This window comes from Gorilla gorilla, chromosome 23, assembly GCF_029281585.2.
Source record: "Gorilla gorilla gorilla isolate KB3781 chromosome 23, NHGRI_mGorGor1-v2.1_pri, whole genome shotgun sequence".
In the NCBI taxonomy this organism is placed as follows: Eukaryota; Metazoa; Chordata; class Mammalia; order Primates; family Hominidae; genus Gorilla; species Gorilla gorilla.
This window is the reverse complement of record NC_086018.1, coordinates 35,509,624-35,535,645: the sequence shown is the minus strand read 5'-3', so window position 1 is coordinate 35,535,645 and position 26,022 is coordinate 35,509,624. Positions and strand designations below refer to the sequence as shown.

The 26,022-nt window shown below is 53.0% G+C and overlaps 1 protein-coding gene across 1 annotated transcript in view; it reads left to right on the top strand.

The window, feature by feature from the left end:
- Nucleotides 1-13,351: 13,351 nt before the first annotated feature.
- Nucleotides 13,352-26,022, top strand: part of CARD10 (caspase recruitment domain family member 10) — a 29,545-nt gene continuing 16,874 nt past the window's right edge. Inside the window, exons 1-7 of the mRNA XM_055374577.2 lie at nt 13,352-13,554; nt 13,680-13,931; nt 14,786-14,923; nt 16,595-16,920; nt 22,507-22,710; nt 24,238-24,393; nt 24,966-25,091. Coding sequence (XP_055230552.1) covers nt 13,416-13,554; nt 13,680-13,931; nt 14,786-14,923; nt 16,595-16,920; nt 22,507-22,710; nt 24,238-24,393; nt 24,966-25,091 — 1,341 coding nt within the window. The 5' untranslated portion in view covers nt 13,352-13,415. The remainder of the gene's footprint in view (nt 13,555-13,679; nt 13,932-14,785; nt 14,924-16,594; nt 16,921-22,506; nt 22,711-24,237; nt 24,394-24,965; nt 25,092-26,022) is intronic.

Here is a 26,022-nt window from a genome sequence, read left to right as displayed (position 1 = left end):
GCTTTGCAGTTTTATCTAAAAAGTCATTGCCCTCTTTCTGAGCCCGTGACAAACCAGAAGGAAAAAAATGAAAAGAAAAATAAGGCTGGGTGTGGTGGCTCACGCGTGTAATCCCAGTACTTCCGGAGGTTGAGGCAGGAGGGTTGCTTGAGCCCAGAGGGTTGAGGCCGCAGTGAACCATGATTGTGCCACTGCACTCCAGCCTGGGTGACAGTGCAAGACCCTGTCTCCAAAAACAAAACCGAAAACAGCAACAACAACGAAAAAAGAAAAATAAAAAAAAAAGTCATTGCCAAATCCAAGGTCATCTAGATTTTCTTCCATATTATCTGCTAGGAGTTTAATGGGTTCATTTAAAAAACTTTGTTTATAGACCGGGCGCCGTGGCTCACACCTGTAATCCCAGTACTTTGGGAGGCCGAGGCGGGCGGATCATGAGGTCAGGAGATCGAAACCATCCTGTCCAACACGGTGAAACCCCGTCTCTACTAAAAACACAAAAAAATTAGCCAGGCATGGTGGCAGGCGCCTGTAGTCCCAGCTACTCGGGAGGCTGAGGCAGGAGAATGGCGTGACCCTGGGAGGTGGAGCTTGCAGTGAGCTGAGATCGTGCCACTGCACTCCAGCCTGGGCGACAGAGCGAGACCCCGTCTCAAAAAACAAACAAACAAACAAACAAAAAACTTTGTTTATATTTGTGGCTAATAGACAGAGATATAGTTGAGCTTATCTATTGACCCCATATCTAGTGACTTTGTTAAATCCACATAAGTTTTTTGGAGATGTGTGTTTAAGTCTCCTTCCATGACTAGACTTGCCTATTTCTCCTGTTAGTTCCATTGGGCTTTACTTGTATTTTGAAGCTCTGCTATTGGATGTATACAGACTTGGGATTCTGATACCTTCCTAACTGAAATGAAGTTTCTGCTCATGCTTCCTACCTTAAATTCTACTCTTTAACTTTGGGACAGGTACAGCAGATTTTTTTGTGGTTATTGTTTGGGTGATAGATCTCTTTCCATCTTTAAATTCGCAGCCTTTCTGTGTTATTTTCTTTTCTTTTCTTTCTTTTTTTTTTTTTTTGAGACGGAGTCTTGCTCTGTTTCCAAGGCTGGAGCACAGTGGCGTGATCTCATCTCATTGCAACCTCTGCCTCCCAAGTTCAAGCAATTCTCTGCCTCAGCCTCCTGAGCAGCTGGGATTACAGGTGACCACCATAACCACCAGCTAATTTTTGTATTTTTAGTAGAGATGGGGTTTCACCATCTTGGCCAGGTTGGTTTTCAACTCCTGACCTCGTGATCCACCCACCCAGCGTGAGCCACTGCACCGGGCCTTCTGTGTTCTTATATTTAAATCATATATCTTGTAAGTAGCATATAGTGGAGTTTGTTACTTTTATTCATCCTGACAGTCTTATCTTTTATTTGGAATATTTGGAATAATTAAAAAAGAACTACATGTTTCAATTTAATCAGTATGAATCGGTTCTTTCTAACAAAAGGTGAAAGCTCTTTTACATTTTTCCCTATTTCCCCTTCTACTATTATTGTTGATGTTATTTTTGCTTTCTCAGGGTTTATAACACTTAAATTCTGTTTTTTCATCATGCTATAGTCTGAATGTTTGTTTCTTCCTAAAATTCATATGTTGAAATCCTAACCTTCAAGGTGATGGTATTAGGAGGTAGGGCGTCCAGGCGCAGTGGCTCATGCCTGTAATCCCAGCACTTTGGGAGGCTGAGGCGGGAGAATCACTTGAGGTCAGGAGTGCGAGACTAGCCTGGCGAACATGATGAAACCCTGTCTCTACTAAAAATACAAAAAATTAGCCGGGTGTGGTGGCAGGCGCCTGTAATCCCAGCTACTTGGGAGGCTGAGGCAGGAGAATTGCTTGAACCCAGGAGGCAGAGGTTGCAGTGAGCAGAGATCGTGCCACTGAACTCCAGCCTGGGCGAGAGAGCGAGACTCCGTCTCAAAAAAAAAAAAAAGAAAATTAGGAGGTGGGACTTTGGGGAGGTGGTTAGATCACGAGGGTGGAGCCCTCATGAGTGGGATTAGTGTCCTTATAAAAGAGACCTTTGAGAGACCCCTCACCCCTTCCATCATGAAGACACAATAAGAAGGCACCATCAGTGAACCAGAAAGTGGGCCCTCACCGGACTCAAATCTCCTGACTCCTTGATCTTGGACTTCTCAGCCTCCAGAACTATCTATCAGACTGTATAAAACAGGCTATACCCAGTCCTCCCCTTTCCCCTGAACCTGGGCAGACTTGTATTTTGACTAATATAATATAACAGAAGTGACACTGGCTGACTTCCAAGGCCAGATCATAAAAGGCGATGGCTTCCTCTGGCTGTCTCTTGACATGTGTCTTTGAAACCACCATGTAGGAAGCTGGCTGCCCTGCTGCCACCATGTTGTAGAGGCCAGGTAGTGAGACCACAGAGGACTGATGTCATGTGAGCAGAGATGAGCTGTCCCTGCTGAGTCCTGCCAGTTGCAGATTCCTGAGTTAAGTATATGATTGTTGCTAAGTCAATGCTGCCATGTTTTTGGGTGGATTCCTATCAGCAATAGATAACTGAAACACCTGCCAACTTTATTCCCCAGTGCCCTCTCTGCTCCACTCCTGCCAGCTGCTGCACCCAGCGACTCAGTTCCCTATTGTAGGAATCTGTTCCACTCTCCCAGGCCCAGCTTCTGCCACATCTCCTCCAGGAAGTCTTCCTGCTTGCAGTAGTGGGCAGTGTTGAAAAGCAAGCCAACTTTATGAACCAGAGTGTGTCTAGGTTCAAATTCCAGGTCACATAGCTGGGTGCCCTGGGGCAAGTTACTTGCCTCTGAGCCTCAGTTTCCTCATCCATGAAATCTGGATAGAAATTGTGGCTGCTAGCCGGGCACGGTGGCTCACACCTGTAATCCCAGCACTTTCAGAGGCCGAGGCGGGTGGATTACCTGAGGCCAGGAGTTTGAGACCAGCTTGGCCAACATGGTGAAACCCCGTCTCTACTAAAAATACAAAAATTAGCCAGGAGTGGTGGTGTGCACCTGTAATCCCAGCTACTCAGGAGGCTGAGGCAGGAGAATCGCTTGAATCCAGGAGGTGGAGGTTGCAGTAAGCCGAGATTGCGCCACTGCACTCCAGCCTGGGTGACGAAAATGAGACTCAGTCTCAAAAAAAAAAAAAAAATATATATATATATATATGTATATATATATATAAATAGTGACTGCTTCACAGGTTCGTTGTGGGGAGGAAAGATGCTCAGAACGCTGCTTAGCATATAACGAGCATTCCATAATGTTGGCAATTATTATTATCATTTTTTGAGACAGAGTTTCACTCTCGTTGTCCAGGCTGGAGAGCAATGGTGCGATCTCGGCTCACTGAAACCTTTGCCTCTCGGGTTCCAGGGATTCTCCTGCTTCAGCCTCCTAAGTAGCTGGAATTACAGGCATGTACCACCACGTCTGACTAATTTTTGTATTTTTGGTGGAGACGGGGTTTCACTATGTTGGACAGGCTGGTCTGGAACTCCTGACCCCAGGTGTTCCCCCCACCTTGGCCTCTCAAAGTGCTGGGATTACAGGCATGAGCCACCGAGCCTGGCCTATTATTATTATTTTATGAGACAGGGTCTTGCTGTGTCACCCAGCCCCAAGTGCAGTGGCGCGATCTCGGCTCACTGCAACCTCCGCTTCGGAGGGTCAGGCCATCCTTCCACCTCAGCACCCCCCGAGTAGCTGGGACTATGGGCATGTGCCACCACACCCAGCTAATTCTTGTACTTTTCTTGTAGATACAGGATTTCATCATGCTGCCCAGGCTGGTCTCAGACTCCTGGGCTTGAGTGATTTACCTGCCTTGGCCTCTCAAAGTGCTGGGATTACAGCCACGAGCCACCTCACCCAGCCATAATGTTGGCAATTATTATATTGCCCCGAGCACTAGGGTCCTATCCTGCACTCTGGGAGCCCACTCATTGGGAACCTAATTCATACTATTAATTAATTCATTTTACACATATTTCTTGAGAGCACCTGTATGCCAGTCACTGATGAGCTAGGCTTAGTGTGTGGGATTTACTAGGAACCTACTACGTACTATTCATTCATTGATTGTACCTATATCTCTGGAGTACCAGCTGCGCGCCAGGCACTGAGCTAGGCTCTAGGGATGCGGCGATGGAGGTGCGAACACCACCTCTGCCCTCAGGGGTTTACATTCTATAGAGACGGAAGTGGACAAACACATAAAAGAGTTGACAGATTTTGATGAGAGTACCAAAGTGAAAAATAGGGGCTGGAGACAAAAAAGCTAATTGGAGGGCTGGGCATGGTGGCTCACACCTGTAATCTCAGCACTTGGGGAGGTCCTGGTGGGTCAATCACCTGAGGTCAGGAGTTTGAGACCAGCATGGCCAGCATGGTGAAGCCCCATCTCTACCAAAAATACAAAAAATTAGCCAGGCGTGGTGGCGGGTGCCTATAATCCCAGCTACTCGGGAGGCCGAGGCAGGAGAATCGCTTGGACCTGGGAGGTGGAGGTTGCAGTGAGCCGAGATCGCGCCATTGCACTCCATCCTGGGCAACAAGAGTGAAACTCCGTCTCAAAATAATAAAATAAAATAAAATAAATAAAATAAAATAAAATAAAATAAAATAAAATAAAATAAAGTAAAGTAAAGTAAAGTAAATAAAATAAAATAAAATAAATAAAATAAAATAAAATAAATAAAATAAAATAAAATAAAAAATAAAATAAAATAAAATAAAATAAAATAAAATAAAAAATTGGAGGATCTCCTTCCTACTGGGTGGGCAGGGAGATCTCCCTGAGGAGAGGACCTGTGAGCAGAGAACCAAAGGGTGTTTTGGAGCCGGGCATGAGGAAAGGGGAGGGAAAAGCATTCCAGACAGAGGGGTGGAGCTAGTCCAGAGGTGTCTTTGGGGCCAGGTGTGCGGGACTTAGGCCAGGATGGGCACGGGAGTGGCGGGGGGGGTGGTGGGGGGAATGAGCAGAATTTGCTGCCACCCCGATTGCCGGTCATGGGTTGTCCCAGCAGATAGGATACTCATAGATGACAACAGCCAGCACTGTGCTGAACACCTACTATGTGGAGGCCACCGTGCTAAGCTATTTGTGTGTATTAACTCATTCTGTCCTCGGAGCAAGCCTATCCGGTAGGTGCTGTTAAATAAAATGCATGGGAGGCCATTGTTTCAGACTAGCCTCCTGTACTAGGCCCCTCCTACCAGACCAAATCAGAAAGGAGTCACTCGTGCTAAGAGCTCCGTGCTCAGACTGAACTTTGAAATGGGTCTATTTCTCTAGAGAACAGGAGCTTCCAGTCAACCTGAGTCACTGGCCTACAGAAGTCTTCTCTGCTGTAACCCTTTACAAGGAAAGTAACTGTGAAACAACCATTCCGTTTTTCGTTCTCTGTCTCTGCCCTCTTTACCGCCTCTCTGCCTATAAAAAAGCTAACATCCTCTGTTCAGCTTATTGGAATCTCCCTTCTATTTCACAGGGGGAGGTGTTGCCTGATTCTAGAATTGCAAATAAAAGGCAATTAGATTTTTTTTTTTTTTTGAGATGGAGTCTCACTCTGTTGCCCAGGCTGGAGTGCAGTGGTGCTATCTCAGCTCACTGCAACATCCACCTCCCGGGCTCAAGCAATTCTCCTGCCTCAGCCTCCCTAGTAGCTGGGATTACAGGCATCTGCCACCACGCCCAGCTAATTTTTGTATTTTAGTAGAGATGAGGTTTCACCATGTTGGCCAGGCTGGCCTCGAACTCCTGACCTCAAGCAATCCACCTGCCTCGGCCTCCCAACGTGCTGGGACTACAGGTGTGAGCCACTGCACCCGGCCCTAAAAGCCAATTAGATCTTTAAACTAAGCGTGTTGTCATTTGACACTACTCCTATCCTCCCCATAAGGAGACTGAGGCCCAGAGAGAGGGTGTGAATGCAGGCGCTCCGGCTCCAGAGCCGGTGCTCCTGACCCCAGGCCATGCTGCTGTCCCTTTCGTTCAGGCCGCCCCCACTGCACAGGGATGGAAAATGGGGCCAAGAAAGGAGGTGTCAACTCCCCAAAGTCCAGTAACAAAAGAGGGGCAGAGTAGGGATTTCAACTTGGGTTTCCACAGCCACAGAGGCTGCTCATTCTCCCAAGAGTGCGTTGAGGCTGACATAGGTGGCTGGGTGGGACCGGGGCGCTCTGCCCGTGGCCTTACCTGAGCCTGGGCCTCCTCACTTGGACCTGGGGTAGTCACAGGCCCCGCCCCCTGGGGTAGCGTGAGATGGAATGAGTTCGGCACCTGGCACAGTCCATAGTGTGAACCCCAGTGGGACAATTATTCACCAGCCTTCCAGGCAGGGATGGCCCACTCACCAGCTCCTCCTCCCCTGTGCGGGGGGCGCCTGAGTCATGGGAACAAGGACGAACAGGACTGAAACTGTGCAAGTTAAAGCAAGCGAAGGACGAGGATCCCTGTGGGAGCCTGGCATGAGACTTCTGGGCTCTGGGCCTTTGCACTGACCGTTCCTCCTGCCTGGAGCGCCTTTCCTCTTTTGCCTCTTCTTCTGCTTTAGTTTTTGATGCCTCTGGGCAGAGTCCAGGATTTCCTCCTCTCATCGCTGCCAGCAACTTAAAAGTGGTTGGGTATGAACCTGCTTCCTCAAAGCAGTGCTTGCGTTGGTCCATTCATTTGGATCCTCAGGGCAACAAACAGGGCTGGGCACAGAGACTGGCAGGGGACTGTGCTGGCAGGTGGGGGAATGTCACAACCTGGGCTGCAGGGTGAGGGGTGGGGCAAGGCAGGCCCTCACCCCACACTTAACATCTGTGATAATTCCCTTTCAGGTCCACACGTGCCCACTGTAGGACCTCACCAAACTTGTTCCATCATCTGAAAAGTGGGCAGAATAGGAGGATTTACCTCCTGGGTTTATTAGGAAGATTTAAGGAGCTAACCCTGGAAAATGCTGGTACGTCATATGTTGGGTGCATAGTAAGGGCTCAAAACTGTTTGCTACTGAGCAAAGTGTTTGTCACTGAGTGCCAACTTTGTGCCAAGCACTTCACATAAAGTCATTCATTTAATCAGACACAACCATGATTGTCTCTACACATCAGTCCTGTCCAGGGTCATGACCTCACGACCTCACTGATCTGGGATTTGAATCCAGGTCAGGATGATTCTGTGGTTGGGACTCCATGGTTGGGTGGGTGGTTGTGTGGGCGGCAGAGGAAGGCACGCCAGCCCGCGGAGCCCCAGTGACTCAGAGCCGTGGCTCCCCTGGCCCGCCCTTTCCTCTGACTCAGCCCCAGTGATTCCACAGGCACACTGGAATTCAGGGCTCCAGGCAGAGTTCCTCCATGGAGATGCTGGTGGGTGGCTTGAGCTCCCATGGCCACCCTTGGCTGTGTCCTGTGGCCCCCTGGGAGCTCCTCTCAGGTGCAAGGGGCTTGCTAGGGTGAGCATCTCCCTCCAATCACCTTGTGGTGCAGAGGGGCAAACTGAGGCACAGAGAGGGGCAGGGACGGGGCTGGATGGCACAGTCTCAGCGATGGGAGCCAGGTCTGGGTAGCCCAGCTTCAGTTTTCTCTGTCTTTTCCCAGCATGCCCCAGCCCCATCTCTCACCTCCTGGCACAGCTTCCTGCCCCATCCCTGGATATCCCCAGCCTAACCCAGCTCCTTGCCCAGCCCAAGGCCAGGCAGTAGGCACACATCTCCGTAATTGGTCTGAATTAGGGTGAGGGTGGGTCAGCATTTCTACTCCTTGCTGTCAAGGCTGCTGGGGGTGGCCATGGGAGAAAGGGAAGGTGGGGACAGGGCCACCCTTCCTCTGGCCCCTGCAGGAGTCCCCGGTTCTCAGGGAGATGCAGTCACCTGATACTGGAGGGCCAGCTCCATCCCTTTGGCTGTTCCTATCTCGCTTCCTTGTGCTCTGCTCTCCCTGCCTTGGGGAACCCAGGGCTCACTTGGGCCACTGCAACCTCAGTTTCCCCAGTATGTATAAAATAATAATTTTTTTTTTTTTTTGAGACAGAGTCTCGCTCTGTCGCCCAGGCTGGAATGCAGTGGCACCATCTTGGCTCACTGCAACCTTTGGCTCCCGGGTTCAAATGATTCTCCTGCCTCAGCCTCCCAAGTAACTGGGATTACAGGCGCCCGCCACCACACCTGGCTGATTTTTGTATTTTTAGTGGAGATGGGGTTTCACCATGTTGGCCAGGCTGGTCTCGAATTCCTGACCTCAAGTGATCTGCCCATCTTGGTTTCCCAAAGTGCTGGGATTACAGGTGTGTGCCACCGTGCCCAGCTATAAAATAAAGGTCTTAAGGATCCTTTCAGCCTAGACTCTTGTGATTGGGCACAATAGCCTCCCCAGCCCCTTCTCTCCTCAGTCCCATAGAATAGGACCTAGGGAGCTGGGCACGGTGGCTTACGCTTGTAATCCCAGCACTTTGGGAGGCCGAGGCGGGCAGATCACAAGGTCAGGAGTTCGAGACCAGCCTGGCCAATATGGTGGAACCCCATCTCTACTAAAAATACAAAAATTAGGTGGGTGTGGTGGCAGGCGCCTGTAATTCCAGCTACTAGGTGGGTGTGAGGCAGGAGAATTGCTTGAACTCAGGGATCGGAGGTTGCAGTGAGCCAAGATCATGCCGCAGCATTCCCGCCTGGGTGACAGGGCAAGACTCCGTCTAAAAAAAAAAAAAAAGAATAGGACCTAGGGAAGGCTGCTATGTAAAGGTGCCCCGGGGGACACTGGGCAATGGGGAGGGGAAGTGACATCTCTGGACAAATTCAATTGAGGATGGGCATTTAGCATCTGTCTTGTGCTCAGGCTGTGCTAGAGTCCCTCAGATGAGGGGTAGAGAAGCATTTAGGAACTTGACCAAGATCACAGGCACACATTGTCCTGGAATTTGAACCCTGCGCGTTCTGGCTGTGGTGTAGTGCAGCTCATCACAGGAATTCTCCCCACTCTTGGGCCCACTCACTCGTCTCCTGCTGAACACCTGAGTGCCAGGTCCTGTGCTGGGATCCATGCGACCCAGGCCCTGATCCTAGTGAAGAGATGGCCAGAGGAGGCGAGATGGGGCTGGGGGTTGGGGTCAGGGAGCACAGGTTCACCAGGCACCCAGACTTATGGACTAGATGACTCCAGACCCACATTCCTGGATGCAATCAGAGGCTGACAAAGAGGAACGGAAGGGTTGCTTGGGCCAGGGGCATCCTTGAAGGAATGAACAAAAAGGTGGATCCCTGCTTCTGTGGCCTTTGTGGCTGATTTGTGGAAGACAATGATAGCGGCGTATTACTACCGAGAAAAGTGAAGGCCAAAGTCCTCATAATGACCTTCAAGGCCTTTGCTCTGTCTGCCCCCCTTCCAATCCTCCTTCAACCTCCTCTCCTCCCCTGCTCCACTCCTCATCCTCACCACTCTTGGAACATTCCAGCTCACTCCTGCTACCCAAGGACGGCTCTGTTCTTGGGATGGAAGTAGGCAACACACAGGTTGCTGACATTTTCCTGGTGCAGCAAAGCAAGCACCAGGAAAATGTCAGATAGAGAGGAAATAGCTCTGGGGGCTCAGAAAGTGATACCTGCCAAATAAGGCACTTTGACAGGCCGAATAAAGACGCAACCTCAAGGTCTGTCTGCCAACCTCTCCCCCATCCTCTCTGTCAATCCTCTGTCTCTCCCAAAGCACAGGGGGAGGCTGTTCTCCGAAGTTCCCTTATCTGCTAGAAACTGGACCCCAAAGAGGAACACGATTGCTTTCGATCCCTTCCCTGAAATTTCATTCACTGGAGATTAAAATTCATATCACAGAGGAAGAGAAAATTAAACACCACATCCAGAGTCCAGACAAACTTTGTCCCAAATGAGTGTTTCTTCTTCGGTCCCATTCAATTTCCAAAGAAAATCATCTGTAAGATAATGTCTGCCTCCCAGGCCCATTAATGCCTCCTAACAATCATTCACTCCTACAGCCCCGTCTCCCCTTCCCCAGCGAAGAAGCGGATATAACGTCTGGACCTCAATGGATTACTGGGTAATCATTCTCCTAAGATTCTCCTGTGCTAGGCATGTTAAATACATTTTTTATGCTTTTTTTCTTCATTTATCTGCCTATTGTCAGCGCATTTCCGGCAAACTTCTAGAGGGAGAAGGAGAAGCTGTCCTTTGGCCCCTACGTAGCACAGAATGGCTTGGATGGGGTGTATGGAACTCCCTGCTGGAGGGTGCTCCTGAATCAAGGGAGGGGGAATTTGATCTGAGACCTGAAAAGCTAGAAGGAACCCTCCATACCAGGAGTGGAGGGACGAGCAGTCCCAGCAGAGGCAACAGGGTGGACAAGGGCCTTGACGTGGAAAAAGCTGACAGGTTCCAGGAACAGAATGAGGCTGGTGAGCGAGTGGGGCAGTGGGAAGTGGGAGGCGGGGGGAGCCAGCAGGGTCTGGGGGCAGTTTGCATTTTATTCCAGTTTGGTGGAAACCATTAAGAGGTTTTAAGCCAGAGAAAAACCTGTTCTGTTTTTAAAACCATCATTCTTTCCAGCTTAGGCAACGTGGCAAGACCCCTCTCTACCAAGAGTAAAAAAAGTAGCCGGGCATGGTGGTGCATATGTGCAGTCCCAGCTATGTGGGAGGCTGAGGCAGAAGGATTGCTTGAGCCCAGGAGTTCAAGGCTGCAGTGAGCTATGATTGCGCCGCTGCACCCTAGGCTGGGTGACAGAGCCAGACCTTGTCTAAGAAAAACCTCCCAAACCAAACAAACATCATTAAGGCTGCAGAGTGGAGAACATACCATAGCCCATAGCACTGTGGGTGGGAGTTTGTGGGGGCATGTGTGGCTTGGACCAGTGGGGCTACAGGCAGTAGGACGTAGACTGGTTTGAAACATGGAGGCATGCCTTTTGATGAGTTGGGAAGAGGACTGACATTCCTGTACCCACTTCACATATGGAGAGACTGCAACTCAGAGGCAGTCCCTGCACATGGGGGACTATTGTCCACTTTTCAGATGTAGAAGTTGAGAGGGGGAGGAATTTGTCCGAGTAGATGCAGCTAAGGCTGAATGTCGGTCTCCAGGGCACTCTCCGCTCCTGGACTGTCTGCCTTTGTAGGTGTGGCTGGGACTACTCACCGCCTGCCTTTTGCAGACAGGGAAATGGAGACTCAAAGAAGAACAATACTCATAGCGGTGAGCCCGCGATAGAACCCAGGGCCCCTGGTACAAAGTCTAGATTCTCCGTGTCCCTGCTGTAGTCCCTGCCCGCCTTCCTGGCATAGCTATAGAGAGAAGATGAATGTAGCAGAACTCACAAGAGGACAATAATGAACATGGTACCTAATCACACGCTTGCACACTCGGTGCTATGGACGCCTAGGGACAGGGGAAAGATGAGGAGGCTCAGATGTTTGTGGGGAAGTGGGTACGCCCCTGTCTGCCTCCTGCCTGGCTTGATGCCCACAGTGGGTGGGTGTGTATGTGTGCATGTGTATGTGATGGTGTGTGTGCATGCCTGTATAATTGTACATGTGAATGTGGGAGTGTGGTACCCAAAGGAACTCTGTCGCTTCCCCTGGAATGCCGGGCACCAGGGGCGCTCGGTGTACCCAGCTACCTGCCTGTTCAGACCCAGTGTGCCCTCACTTCTCTGTCCACTTATCTGCAGAGACCTCTTGGCTTCTGTGCCTTATCTTTAGGCCCTGCTTAGCTTCTTGATGAAAAAATAATTAACCATAGCCTCATTTTCCAAGGCGTCCATCCCGCTCTGCTGGCCAAGTTAAAAATATTCACAAGGAGTAGGGCTGCTGGTGGGAGGAGCTGCCGCTCTGCGTGGGAGGGCAACCAAGGCCACAGAGAGGGAAAGGACGTATTGAAAGGGAGGCCTGGTGTGTGCCTGGACTCGGGGCTTGGAGAGGACAGAGGCCAGGGGCTGGGCTCGGGCCTATTCCCACTGTGGCCTCGCTGTGTGAATTTGGGCAAGTTCCTGCCCTCTCTGAGCTCTGCTTCCTCCTTTGTTAATTGAGGAATTTGCACTAGAATTCAGTTCTCCCAAAGCATTTCTTCTGCATGTAAACAGGTGACACCCAAAACAAAAACAAATGTACAACAAATGCAAACCAAAAAAAGGCTGTGGTTAATTAAGTTTGGAAAAGGACACCAGGATATATAAAGTTAAATCTGTTTCTTTACCGCTGGGCTTATTTTATTTTATTTTTTTTTTTGAGGGGGAGTCTCATTCTGTTGCCCGGGCTGCTGGAGTGCCGTGGCACGATATCACTGCAACCTCCGCCTCCTGGGTTCAAGCGATTCTCGTGCCTCAGCCTCCCGAGTAGCTGGGATTACAGACGCGCACTACCACGTCTGGCTAATTTTTATATTTTTAGTAGAGATGGGGTTTCGCCATATTGGTCAGGCTGGTCTCGAACTCCTGACCTCAGGTGATCCACTCGCCTCGGTCTCCCAAAGTGTCGGGATTCCAGGCATGAGCCACCGCCCCCGGCCTTAATTTAAGCAGGACTTTTCAGAGCTTTTATTGATTGAAACCTTAATTCTTTGGATAAGTAATACATATATCCACGGCATCTAATTCAGAAGTTGTGGAAGGCGATTAGGGAGCTCACACCTCTTCCCTGTACCGGTTTTGCCTCCCCTGTTCCTCCCTGGCAGCAGGTACCTGGCAGCTTCTAATGCATAGCGAGACTGTATCGCATGCACCAGCAGATACCGTGTAGACTCGGCCAGTATCATGGTAAGAGACCACCGGCCTCCCAGGCAGGAGCGGGAGTATGGATGGCTAGTCACAGCCCGCCCCCAGCATCTCTGGGACCAACACCTGGAGGAATACCCTTTGAGAATTGTGGGGTCCCTGGTCCTCAAGTGCCACGGGAGTTTGCGTAAGAGGGGAGTTGGCAGTGCTGCCCTGCAGGTTCAGACCCCCATCTTGCAGAAGGCCCCCATGACCTCTGCCCATTGCTGTCCCCCCCGGGGCTGTCCTGCGCTCCAGGGAAGCTCCCGCGCCTGCAGTGCATGTGGGGACCCGGGAAGGGCAAGCCCAGCTTGAGTGCCCGCGGGCTGCGCCGGGCGTGAGCGGCTAGCCCCGCACGGGCGGGCGCGCTGTGGGCGTGGGGAGGCGATGCGCGTGGTCCGGGGAAGGTGCGTCGCGGCGCGCGGGGGGTGTGAGCGCGCCTGCCCGCCCCCGCCCCGCCCAGAGGCCGGGCAGGTGTGGGCGGGCGGCCAGGACCCCGCCGAGCCGGGCTGGAGAGCCGGCGGGAAACAGGAAGCAGGGGGAGGCGCAGCCGGACGGCCGGGAGGGAGGGCGTGCGGACGGACGCGCGGGGTGGCCGGGGGCCGGACGCACGACCCGGGGCGGGCGGCAATGTGGGGAGGCCCGGGCAGCCCAGGAGGCTGCGGGGACGGGGGCGGAGCCGGGGGCGCCACGGGCACCGCCCCCCTGCGCCGGCGGAGCCGCCGCCCGAGCGCGGACCCGGGAGCCCGAGGCGGCTGTAGCGTGCGGGGTGAGTCGCGGGGAGCTCGGGGCGCGCCCCCGACGGCGGGTCTGCGGACGACGCCCCGGGGGTGCTTGGCCGCACATCTAGCCCTAGGGAGCCCTGGTCGACCCCCGTGCACCTCTTGCCCGCAGACCCTGAGGACACGGCCATGCCGGGCCGGGCGGAGGCGGGGGAGGCCGAGGAGGAGGCCGGGGCCGGCTCGGGGTCCGAGGCGGAGGAGGACGCGCTGTGGGAGCGAATCGAGGGCGTCCGGCACCGGCTGGCTCGCGCCCTGAACCCGGCCAAGCTCACGCCGTATCTGCGCCAGTGCCGGGTCATCGACGAGCAGGACGAGGAGGAGGTGCTGAGCACCTACCGCTTCCCGTGCCGCGTCAACCGCACCGGTGAGCCGCGGGTCCCGAGTGGGCCACGACCTGGGCCGGCCGTGCCCTTGGGCGCAGCGCCCACAGCCGTGTAGCGCGAAGCTAGGGCTCTGCTGCCCTGGGGCTCGGTCTCCGCATCAGTAGAGTGGGCCGGCTGGGTATGCCCACCAGCCTGCCTCCTGCCCACCCACCACTGCGCCTTGGCGGTCCGCGTTGCCCACACCGGGGTCAGAGTTTTGTCTCTTGGGTTTCTCTCCCACTTCCTGGGTCCACATTAGAGCAGAAGGTTGGATGTGGCTGCCAGGGCCGGCTGGGCCTGGGACCTCCCGGTCACAGCCGGTGGACTTGGCACCTTTCCTGCGCTCTTTGATCTCCGAGTTCTGTCTGTCCCCTCTGTGCACCATACACTCCTGGGGGAGTCCTTTTTCAAGTGTCAAGATCCGTCTCAGCTTTACGTGGGTCCCCTCTCCCACAGGGTGTGCCTTTGAACCAGAACTCACAAAGGCATGATGGAATGGTCTTTAATGGTGGAATTTCAGGCATGGCCAATGGGAGAAGTATTTTCTTTGCTTCTGGGGATAGAGGGGGCTTCTCTGTGCCATTGAAAAGGCAGGCTGCATTTGCGGGCCGGCATCTGTGTCTGTGGGGGATGTTGGGGAGCTCTGGGAGCCCAGGAGTCATGAGGGAATGTGCTCCCCTGGCTGTGGCAGAATGGCTCTCTTCTATTCCCTGATGTGTTGGGACAGGCCCCTGTGTGTGTCACTGGCTCAAAAATCTGGGGAACGTGGGCCTGGAGCATGGTGGGGGCAGAAGCAACCAGGCACCTGGGGAGGCCTTCCCCTAGACCCTGGGTACATCCCCCCACTACTCTCTAGGGCGCCTGATGGACATCTTGCGCTGCCGTGGCAAGAGGGGCTATGAGGCCTTCCTGGAAGCCCTGGAGTTCTACTACCCCGAACACTTCACGCTGCTCACGGGCCAGGAACCCGCCCAGCGCTGCTCCATGATCCTCGGTGAGTGGATCTGCGGTGGATGCTGGCACCTCGGACTCCAGTGCACAGGCTCCTTTCCCCATCCCTGTTAGGGAGGCGCTCCCTCTATACCTGTTGAACAGTAAGGGAAACTGAGGCATGGAGAGGCTGAAGGGGCTTGCCCAGGGCCCCACGGTAGGCTGAGGGTGGGGCTGAGTGCTAGTGCTGTTATTCCAAGTTCAGAGCCACATGCCTAAGATGGCTCTTTCTTCGTGATACTGTTTTCAGACATATGTCTGACATACACAGGTGTATAGTTTTTTATGTAAAAAAATACAGAGGCTCCAGATGACTTTGAATTTTTTCTTTTTTGAGACAGTGTCTTGCTCTGTCACCAGGCTGGAGTGCAGTGGCGCGATCTCGGCTCACTGCAACCTCCGCCTCCCAGGTTCAAGTGATTCTCCTGCCTCAGCCTCCCGAGTAGCTGGGATTACAGGCATGAGCCACCACGCCCTGCTAATTTTTGTATTTTTATTTTTAATAGAGATGGGGTTTCATCATGTTGGCCAGGATGGTCTTGATTTCCTGACCTTGTGATCCGCCTGCCTCGGCCTCCCAAAGTGCTGGGATTATAGGCGTGAGCCACTGCGCCTAGCTGAATTTTTTTACATAAAAAACACAAACACATACACACACGCACACGCCTACGTGTGTATTTTGCTTTTTCTTAGAACAACTGATTTTAGTGATTCTTTCACCTCTGTTACATACACTTGTTTTAAGTGACTGCATACTGTTCATTAGTGAAGTTAGGACATAATTCATTTAACCCATTTCCAGTTGATGGATACCTAGGTTTCCGGTTTTGTATTATTACAATGATGCGGGAACATCCTTGTATGTGCGTCTTTGTGCAAATGCATCTCAGGCGAAGAGGTTCTGAGAAGAATTTCTCAAAGAGTCTGTGTATTTTAACTGTTAAATCAACATACCTCCTACCAGGAATGTGTAAGGGCCCATTTGAATCCTGGGGATCATGTTTAAACGTTTTTGCCATTCTGATATGTAAAAAATAATGTTATTGTTTTAAGTTTATATTTCATTGAGTGATACAGTTCACAGGTTACTAGTTATTAAACCTTGGGTAAATAACTGCTCTGTGCTTCAGTTTTTCTGTCTTTAAGATGGGTACAATAATAGTACCTACCTTATAGTGTTGTCATAAAGATTAAGATATATCTAGCACAAAGAATGAAGTTAACAAATATTAGTAGCTACTGTAATTATTGTTGATAGGTTGGTGCATATTTTCCTGTATTTATTAACTATTTTTATTTTGGGACTTGCCTATTGATAGTTTTTGTCCATATTTTTATTTGGTTGTTGATCTTATTGATTTGTAGGAGCTCTTTATATATTATGGCTCTGAGTTCTTGTTATATTTTCTCCCACTCTGTTGCTTATTAACTTTGTTACATCTTTCATTTTTCAAAGGTTTAAACATTTTTATATGGATTTGTCCATCTTTTTTCTCTTATAACTCCTGGATTTTGTGTGTTGTTTAGGAAGACCTCCCCTACTCCCAAATTCTACAAATATATTCCAGAATTTCCCTCTAGTGTTTTTATGGTTTGAGTTTTTTGACACAGTATGTTATCTCCTGGATTTTACTTGCCTGAGCTGCCTATTCTGTCCCCTGTTCTGTCCTGGCAGATGAGGAGGGGCCTGAGGGCCTGACCCAATTCTTGATGACAGAGGTGCGACGGCTGCGGGAAGCTCGCAAGAGCCAGCTGCAGCGGGAGCAGCAACTGCAGGCCCGGGGCCGGGTGCTCGAGGAGGAGCGGGCAGGGCTGGAGCAGCGGCTGCGGGACCAGCAGCAGGCTCAGGAGCGCTGTCAACGGCTGCGGGAGGACTGGGAGGCGGGCAGCCTGGAGCTGCTGCGGCTCAAGGATGAGAACTACATGATCGCCATGCGCCTGGCACAGCTCAGTGAGGAGAAGAACTCGGCTGTACTTCGCAGCCGTGACCTGCAGCTGGCGGTAGGCCCTGGGGAGATGGGGAGGCAAGGGAAGGGGCAGCTTTTGCAATGTAGTAGCCAGCCAGCCTGTGTCCCAGAGCCACCATTGCTGGCTCTTTGACATGGATAAGTCCTTTTAGTGCTTGGTGTACCTACTTCATTGGGTTATGACTGTGGTTCTCAATGGGGGGTGATTTTGACCCCCTAGAAGCATTTGGCCATGGCTGGGAAATATTTCTGGTTGTCACAATTAGTGGGGATTTATTGGCATCTGGTGTGTAGAGGCCAGGGATGCTGTCAAACGCCCTGCAGGGCACAGGACAGTCCCCAGCAAAGAATTACCTAGCCTAAAACATCGGTAGGGCCGGGGCCGAGAAACGTTGGGTTATGAGGATTTGGTAAGTTGTTTTTTTTTTTTTTTTTTTTGAGACAGAGTCTCACCCTTGTTGCCTAGGCTGGAGTGCAGTGGTGTGATCTCGGCTCCTTGCAGCCTCTGCCTCCTGGGTTCCAGCGATTCTCCTGCCTCAGCTTCCCGGGTAGCTGGGATTACAGGCTCGTGCCACCACACCCAGCTAATTTTTGTATTTTTAGTAGAGATGGGGTTTCACCATGTTGACCTGGCTGGTCTCGAACTCCTGACCTCAGGTGATCTGCCCGCCTCGGCCTCCCAAAGTGCTGGGATTACAGGCGTGAGCCACCGTACCTGGCCCGGTGAGTTTAAGATACAGTTTCAAACATGTACAGTCCCTAGCACACTGCTCACAACTTGTGTCATCAGTAGCCATTGTTGATATTATTATCAAGAGCCACATAGGTTATAAACATCATGTCTTCTAATCCTCACCAAAGCACCATACGCCAAGTCCTCATTTGCAAATACAGACTCTGAGACTCAGATTAGTGAAAGGACTTGCTCAAGGTCACAGAGCCAGGAAGCGGCACAGCCTGGATTTGAAGCGGGTCCGGCTGGCTCCAGTGCCAGCCCCCTTCCCACGCTGCTGTTCCGCCTACTCCCTGTGTGGGGAAGTCTCACCTGACTCCCTCCAGCAGCAAGTGAGGCTGTGCCTCTTACTGCATCTCACTTTCTTGGTTTCTGACTGGGACTCAGCAGGGGGATAATACCAGTATTTGACTGCCACAGGGCGTTGTTCCAAGGATTTAATGAGCTGATCCACGTCAAGGGCTTAGCAGTGCCAGCCGCGCGGCACGCAGGAGGCTCTCTCCAGCCATGTTGCTCGAGGCTGCACAGTGGGTTCTGACCGTGGAGTTTGAAGCCTCCCTACCCCAGGAGCCTTGGGCCGTGGCTACAGCATTGCACGTGGCTGTGAGGCTGTAGATGTGGGTGCACTGGTGTGCCAGTCCTCGGTTTGTGCATGCCAGGTGGGTTGATATCTTGGGGAGGTGAGACCTGATGGGGGTGTTGAGGCCACCAGTTGAAGGGTCCAGGCTGCTGGTCCTGCTTGAGGATGTAGGTGGCTCGTTTGAGGTTGTGAGATGACCTTGAGGCTATCGTTCGAGGGCCTGGTTGGTGTGTGGCAGGAGACGGAGGCTTTCTGAGGAGTGATGGGCAGGGACAGGGACATGTCCCAGGCCTGCTCTACTGCGAAAAACCATGTGGCATGGGGAAGGCTTTCCTTTCTGTGCCTCAGTTTCCTCATCCTCATCACGGATAAGGATGACATAACAATTATAAAACGCCCTTGTGCTTTATAGATACCATCCTCAGTGCTTGCCATGCACAGACCCCTTTAATTTTCCAGCCACCCTACGCTGGGGTGGACAACACTATCTTCCCCATTTCTAGAGGAGGAAACTGAGGCACAGAGAAGTTGGTTAGAGCACTTTCCCAATGTCCTGGGATTGAAGGAATTTTTTTTTTTTTTTTTGAGATGGTGTCTTGCTTTGTTATCCAGGCTTGAGTGCAGTGGTGAGATCTTTGCTCACTGCAACCTCTGCCTCCCGGGTTCAAGCGATTCTCCTGCCTCAGCCTCCCGAGTAGCTGGGATTACAGGTGTGTGCCACCATGCCTGGCTAATTTTTTTTTTTTTGTATTTTTAGTAGAGATGGGGTTTCACCATGTTAGCCAGGCTGGTGTCAAACTCCTGACCTCAGGTGATCTGCCCGCCTCAGCCTCCCAAAGTGCTGGATTACAGGCATGAGCCACTGTGTTCAGCCGGATTGAAGGATTTCTGAGTTGGCTCTTAGCACTGCTGAGGGGCGGTGGCTGGCAGGTAGGAGTGCTCCCCTTTCTTTACCCAGAGGGCTTCCCCTTTTTTCTGAAACAGACATGCGGCTTGCTGTTGGGTTTTCTCAGAAGAAATAATTTGCTGCTTAGAGAGGACGGCGTGAGGGCTGCAGGCTGGGGGTACTGGGAGGGGCTGCAGCCCTCACAGCTTGTCCCACCTTTGGGTTGGGCGTGATGGGATTGGGAGATGTCTTGTGTGTGTGGCCATCTGGGGGCTGCTGGGACAGGGGAGGGGGATAGAAAAGAGATGGTCGGAGGTGCCTCTGTAGTCTGCAGGTCATCTGCCTCTAGGCAGAGTGGCTGCTTTTTCCTATTTTAGGGACCTAAGAAGTGCAATTGGCCAGGCGCAGTGGCTCATGCCTGTAATCCCAGCACTTTGGGAGGCTGAGGCGGGTGGATCACGAGGTCAGGAGATTGAGACCATCCCGGCTAACGTGGTGAAACCCCGTCTCTACTAAAAATACAAAAAATTAGCCGGGCGTGGTGGCATGCACCTGTGGTCTCAGGGACTTGGGAGGCTGAGGCAGGAGAATTGCTTGAACCCGGGAGGTGGAGGTTGCAGTGAGCCAAGATTGAGCCACTACACTCCAGCTTGGGCGACACAGCGAGACTCTGTCTCAAAAAACAAACAAAAAAAAGAAGTGAAATTAAACTTAGCTACTATAAATTTACCTTAATTTATAATGTATGTTTGGAGCTTTTCTGCTCCAGAATTAACAAAGGTGTTGCAGATGGATCTGAACAGAGCACCTGATCGTGCCTGGCTTGGCAGCTTGCGTCCCCACCTCCCATAGGCAGGTGTGTGGCGGCTGGGATTTAATACCCTGTTTTATAAGGTGCAAATTTAACGAGCTGTTATTTCTAAGCAACATAAACTGAAGGAACGAACGCTATGATTTTGTGCTCAGTGAGTTTGTACGCCAGGATTAAATGCATCCGTATTTCCTGTTGCTCGTCGGAGACTCCAGGTGTCCTGTTCTCTGAGCTCATCAGGGAAGCTGGCCGGCCAGGGGTCAGGCAGGAGGCCCTGGTGTGTGGCTGTGGTTTGCTGAGAGGGTGTGACCACAGTTGTCCTTGTAACGAGCTGTCTTTCTCTGGCTGTTCACAAAGCATGTTTTGTGAGTGGAAAGGAATGCGGAGTCATGAATTTCTTTCTGAGTCTCTTGCGGAGGAGGAGGAATGGACTGTTAATTTGTAGAATTGCCTGACCCAGCCTCCAGACCCGTGTGTGTGTGTGTATGTGTGTATGTGTGTGTGTGTGGAGCGGGGGGTGCCATTCTAACCTCTCAAGGCTGGGGGACTAGCAAGTCACTTTCCAAGAGAGGCCAGGGGACTCCTAGGGCACCAAATATTACATGCCTGACTGTAGCACCAGAAGTCATTGTGACCTTTTCCCAACAATGACTTCATTTTATGGCCTGCCACCTGCTGCCACTCTTGTCACTGTCTGGCCACCTCAGACCCTACATGCGTCACGCTTGGCTGAGTGCACTCATAGTCCAGCAAACTGGCCATGCATGTCTGCTCCCAGCTTGGTGGTCACCCCACAGCTGCCCACCCGCCATACCAGGCCAAGTTCTGGCTGCACACTCCGAACTGGTGATTGGTTAGGGGCATGGGATTTTATTTGAAGCTGTGAAGACAGCCACGGTCACACTGTGGCAGCTCTGTAGCCCTTCACAGTTTAGAGGCCTCTGCCCACTTGCTGTCTTGTTTGATTCTTGCAACACCTTTGGGAGGCAAATGATGGGGCCAGGGGATTGACTGGGCCCATTTTACTGATGAGGAAAGTGAGGCCCAGAGGAGGTAAGTGACTTGCTCAGGATGACAGAGCCTAGAAGTAGCAAAATTGAAACCTGAACCCTGGACGTGGAGCTCTTGAGGGAGATGAACCAACAGCCAAATCTGGAGTGGAGGCTCTGTTAGGAATTCCTTTCAGGGTGGACCAGACCAAGTCTGAGTCTCTGAGAGTGTGTTGAGGTGAGATGTTGGCTTGTTGCGGGGAGCATCTGGTTCCTGGACTGGATGAGTCCCTCAACTCTCAAAACCATTGCCCTCTCCTCTCCCCTCACACCCCCCGTACAGATGAGATGATTGAGGCACAGAGAGGGGCCATGACTTGCCCAGGGTCACACTGAGCTAGAGACGGAGCTGGGGTCTGACCCTGTTTTTTTTTTTTCTCCTTCTTTCTTTTTTCTTTCTTCCTTCTTCCTTCTTTCCTCCTCCTCCTCTGCCCTCCTCCCGCCTCCTCCTTCTCCTTCTCCTCCTCCTCCTTCTTCTCCTTCTACCTCTTCCCCCTCCCTCCTCCTTCCCCTCCCTCCTCCTCCCCCTCCTCCTCCTCACCCCCTTCTCCTCCCCCTCACCCCCTTCTCCTCCCCCTCCCTCTCCCTCCTCCTCTCTTTTTCTTCTTCTTCTTTTTTTTTTTTTTTGAGACAGGGTCTCGCTCTGTTGCCCAGGCTGGAGTGCAGTGGCACGATTATGGTTCACTGCAGCCTCAACCTCCCAAAGCTCAAGTGATTCTCCCGCTTCAGCCTCCTGAGTAGCTGGGATAATAGGCACGCACCACCACACCCAACTAATGTTTTAAATTTTTTTTGTCGAGACGAGGTCTCACTGTGTTAACTAGGCTAGTCTCCATCCGCCCGCCTCGGCCTCCTAAAGTGTTAGGCCTGGTTTCCCTTATTCTTTTTTTTTTTTTTTTTTTTTGAGACAGAGTCTTGCTCTGTTGCCCAGGCTGGAGTGTAGTGGCGCAGTCTTGGCTCTCTATAACCTCCATCTCCTGGGTTCAAATGATTCTCGTGCCTCAACCTCCCTAGTAGCTGGGACTACAGGCATGTGCCACCACGCCCAGCTCATTTTTGTATTTTTAGTAGAGACAGGGTTTCACCATGTTGGTCAGGCTGGTCTCAAACTCCTGACCTCAGGTGATCCGCTGAGGGCCTGCCTCAGCCTCCCAAAGTGCTGGGATTACAGGCGTGAGCCACTGTGCCTGGCTCCACTTCTTCTTGATGCGGCCCTCCTCCTTTTCTGCCATGAGAATACTGGGCTAAATTGACGGGAGTCAGTGTCAGAACTGCGGGACAGACAGCGTGTCGTGATGCAGCACGTCCGCCCACAAGTTCTTAGAGTGGATTCCCCTGGGAGGGTGTCCTTGGCCTTGCTACCCACTGCTCCTTCCTCAGCCCTGTTTGTTTTATATCTGTCCAGCCTGTCCTGTTTTCATAGACAAGCAGGAGGACTCCTGCTTCGGCTTCTCTGGGAATCTGGGAGGCACCCAGGAGTGAGGGAGCAGGTCTTCCCACGCCTGTAACCCGTGGCTCCCAGTGTGTCCCCCTCTGGGCTGACCCATGTCTTGGGCTCCAGGTGGATCAGCTCAAGCTCAAGGTGAGTCGGCTGGAGGAAGAGTGTGCACTGCTTCGAAGGGCCAGGGGCCCGCCCCCTGGGGCAGAGGAGAAGGAGAAGGAGAAGGAGAAGGAGGCAGACAATGCGGACCTTGTCTCTGAGCTGCGTGCTGAGAACCAGCGGCTGACGGCGTCGCTGCGGGAGTTGCAGGAGGGCCTGCAGCAGGTACCAGGGCCAGGGCTTGTGGGCACAGGCTGGGGGGGGTCAGGAGGGCCTGCAGCAGGTACCAGGGCTGGGGCCTATGGGCACGGGGGTGGGGGGTGGTCAGGAGGGCCTGCAGCAGGTACTGGGGCTTGTGGGCACAGGCTGCGGGGTGGGGGATTAGGAAGGCCTGCAGCAGGTAGTAGGGCCAGGGCTTCTGGGCACAGGCTGGGTAGGGGGGGTCAGGAGGGCCTGCAGCAGGTACCAGGGCCGGGGCTTATGGGCACGGGGGTGGGAGGTGGTCAGGAGGGCCTGCGGTAGGTACCAGGGCTGGGGCTTGTGGGCACAGGCTGGCAGGAGGTCAGGAGAGCCTGCAGCAGGTACCAGGGCCAGGGCTCGTGGGCACAGGTTGGGGGAGGTCAGGAGGGCCTGCAGCAGGTACCAGGGCTGGGGCTCGTGGCCATGGGGGTTGAGGGGGGGTCAGGAGGGCCTGCAGCAGGTACCAGGGCTGGGGCTCATGGGCATGGGGGTTGAGGGGGGGTCAGGAGGGCCTGCAGCAGGTACCAGGGCCAGGGTTCATGGGCACAGGCTGGGGGGAGGTCAGGAGGGTCTGCAGCAGGTACTAGGGCCAGGGCTCGTGGACATGGAGTCGGGGCGGGGGTCAGACCTGGAAAACAGGTCCTCTTGCTGTTTGCTTATCCTCCCAAGGCCTGGGAAGCTGAGGATTTCAGAACCAGGGATCTGAGATCTGGATGGAGTCCCGTTAGCCTCTTGCCTGAAGCTCTGAGCTGAGGGCCCTTAGCATGTGGCTGTCCCTGGTTGTCTGGTCTAGGGTGTGTGAGCAGCCTCCAGAAGGTCCCCAACTCCCTAAAACTGCCCCCCTGATTTTGAGTGTGAGCATTTTTCTGGGGAAAGGGCCCCAGCTTTAATTTGATTTGTAGAGGGTGTGGCCTGGTGGCCCTAGGGCTTGCTTAGTGTCCTGCGGCAGGTCAGTGGCAGGTCAGCAGCTGCATGGGCCTGCCTCCTGGCCATTGTTCCACACAGGAAGTGGGGGATGGGAGCCAGTGCATTTCATGGGGTTGGGGCACTTGGCTGGGGTGTGGGTCTGGGGGCAAGATCTTGGGCCCAGGGTCTACCTGTATGGGCCAGGCTCAGCCGCTTGAAGACCCCTAGTCATGGGGGTGGGAATAGGCCTTGGGAATGGCCGCCATCTGCTGCCCTGGATGGTGGGTGAGGGCCAGAGCATGAGTGTGTGCCTGCTGCTTGTTTAGGAATAATCCTGGCTGAACTTGTCCAGTCACACCCTCATCCACTTAGCTTATTAGCTTACTTGTACCCCAGATACTCCCTGGAGGGTGGGTAGGGCTTGTGGGGCCACACCCACTCTGCCGATGGGGAGACAGAGATCCAGAGAGGGTCGAGGCCCTGGGCCAGCATGGCAGAGCTGGTCAGGTGGGTTTGGAGGGCTGAGAGCTGTGTGTCCCCTTCCTTCCTACACCCAGGGTGGGCCCCTAGCCAGACCCTGAGGTGGCCCTGCCCTGTGATCCCCAGGAGGTGAGCCGGCCGGGGGCCCCGGGCTCCGAGCGCATCCTGCTGGACATCCTAGAGCATGACTGGCGGGAGGCGCAGGACAGCAGGCAGGAGCTGTGCCAGAAGCTGCACGCCGTGCAGGGGGAGCTGCAGTGGGCCGAGGAGCTTCGAGACCAGGTGGGGCCCTGCCCGTGCCCTGCCCCTTGTGCGGGAGGGTGTCAGGCAGGGCCAGTGTGCTCACGCCTTCCCTGAGCATCTGCTTGACGCAGGCGCCGCGCTGAGAACTGCATTCATTCGTTCTCAGATGTTGACGGAGGCACCCTTCTAGGCGCTTGAGACGCCGCAGTGAGCAAAACAAAGGTGCCTTTTCCTTGAGGGGGAACTCCAGCAGGGGAGACCGGCAGTATGTGAGATACACAGTCCCACGTCAGCTATTTCATGTAGTCAAAGGCGATGAGCGCCGTGGGAGATGCAGAGCTGGGGAAGGGGCCGGTTGCAGTTTGAGTGGGGAGGCCAAGGGTGGCCGGATGGGTGAAATGATGATCATTCTTCTCGTTTTACAGATTAGGCAGTTGAGGGCCTGTGAGGTAAAGTCAGTGGCTCAGACCACTCCACTGGGCAGGAGGGGACTTGTTATTGGGTCTCGGACTGTTGGTGAGCGTCTCTCACTGGCCCTCCTGGGCACCTGCTGGTTAGCTTTCTCGTGGTCCCCAGCCCTGTGGTCTGACCCCGCCCCGTGCCACCCTCAGTACCTGCAGGAGATGGAAGACCTGCGGCTCAAGCACCGCACGCTGCAGAAGGACTGTGACCTGTACAAGCACCGCATGGCCACTGTCCTGGCCCAACTGGAGGAGATTGAGAAGGAGCGAGACCAGGTGAGCCCAGCCTGCGTGTACGAGGCCCTGGGCCAGTTGCTGCTTTCCATATGGGAGGAGACAAGGGGCAATGGAGGGGACTAGAATGGTAGAAAGAGATGTTAGCTGCTCCCTGTTGGGTTAGGATGGGGCACAAAGGCTGGGGGAACCAGACAGGGGACCTGGAGCCCTTGAGATACCAACCTTACACCCTGGACCCACTGGCCTCATCTGAGCTCCTGTGGCAGTTACAGAAGCTGGTCCTGGTGTCTTCATTTCTGAATCCCTTGTTCTCTCCATCTCAAAGACAAGGCCAGCACAGAGGGGGTGCTTACAAATAGAAGCCGATGAAGAAATTCTCAAAAGTTTTGGCTTTCAGTCCCTGGGCACTATGACCCTTGTCTCCTGCCAAGGTTGTGGGGTGGGCTGAGGACCTCCGGCCAGTGCCACCAGGCCCCTGAGCCTCCTTGTGTGAGGTTCCATGTGCAGCGGGGAAGGGCAGGAGGTTTTTGTCCTTAACCAGGTGTGAATCCCACTAGAGGAGTTGAAGTCTACATATTATTGTTATTATTACTTTTTGAGACTGAGTCTAGCTCTGTTGCCCAGGTTGGAGTGCAGTGGTGCAATCTCAGCTCACTGAGGCCTCCCAGATTCAAGTGATTCTCCTGCCTCAGCCTCCCAAGTAGCTGGTATTACAGGCATGCCACCATTCCTGGCTAATTTTTGTGTCTTTAGTAGAGACAAGGTTTCACCATATTGACCAGGCTGGTCTTGAACTCCTGGGCTCAACTGATCCACCTGCCTCAGCTGGGATCAAAGGCATGAGCTCCCATGCCCAGCCGAAGTCTGCATATTAGAAATGCCCTCAGAATCCCCTGGCAAGCTTGAAAGTGCAAATTTGGGGCTTCATTCTCTGGACGTTCTGATTCAGGTGGTCTGGGGTGGGCCCCAG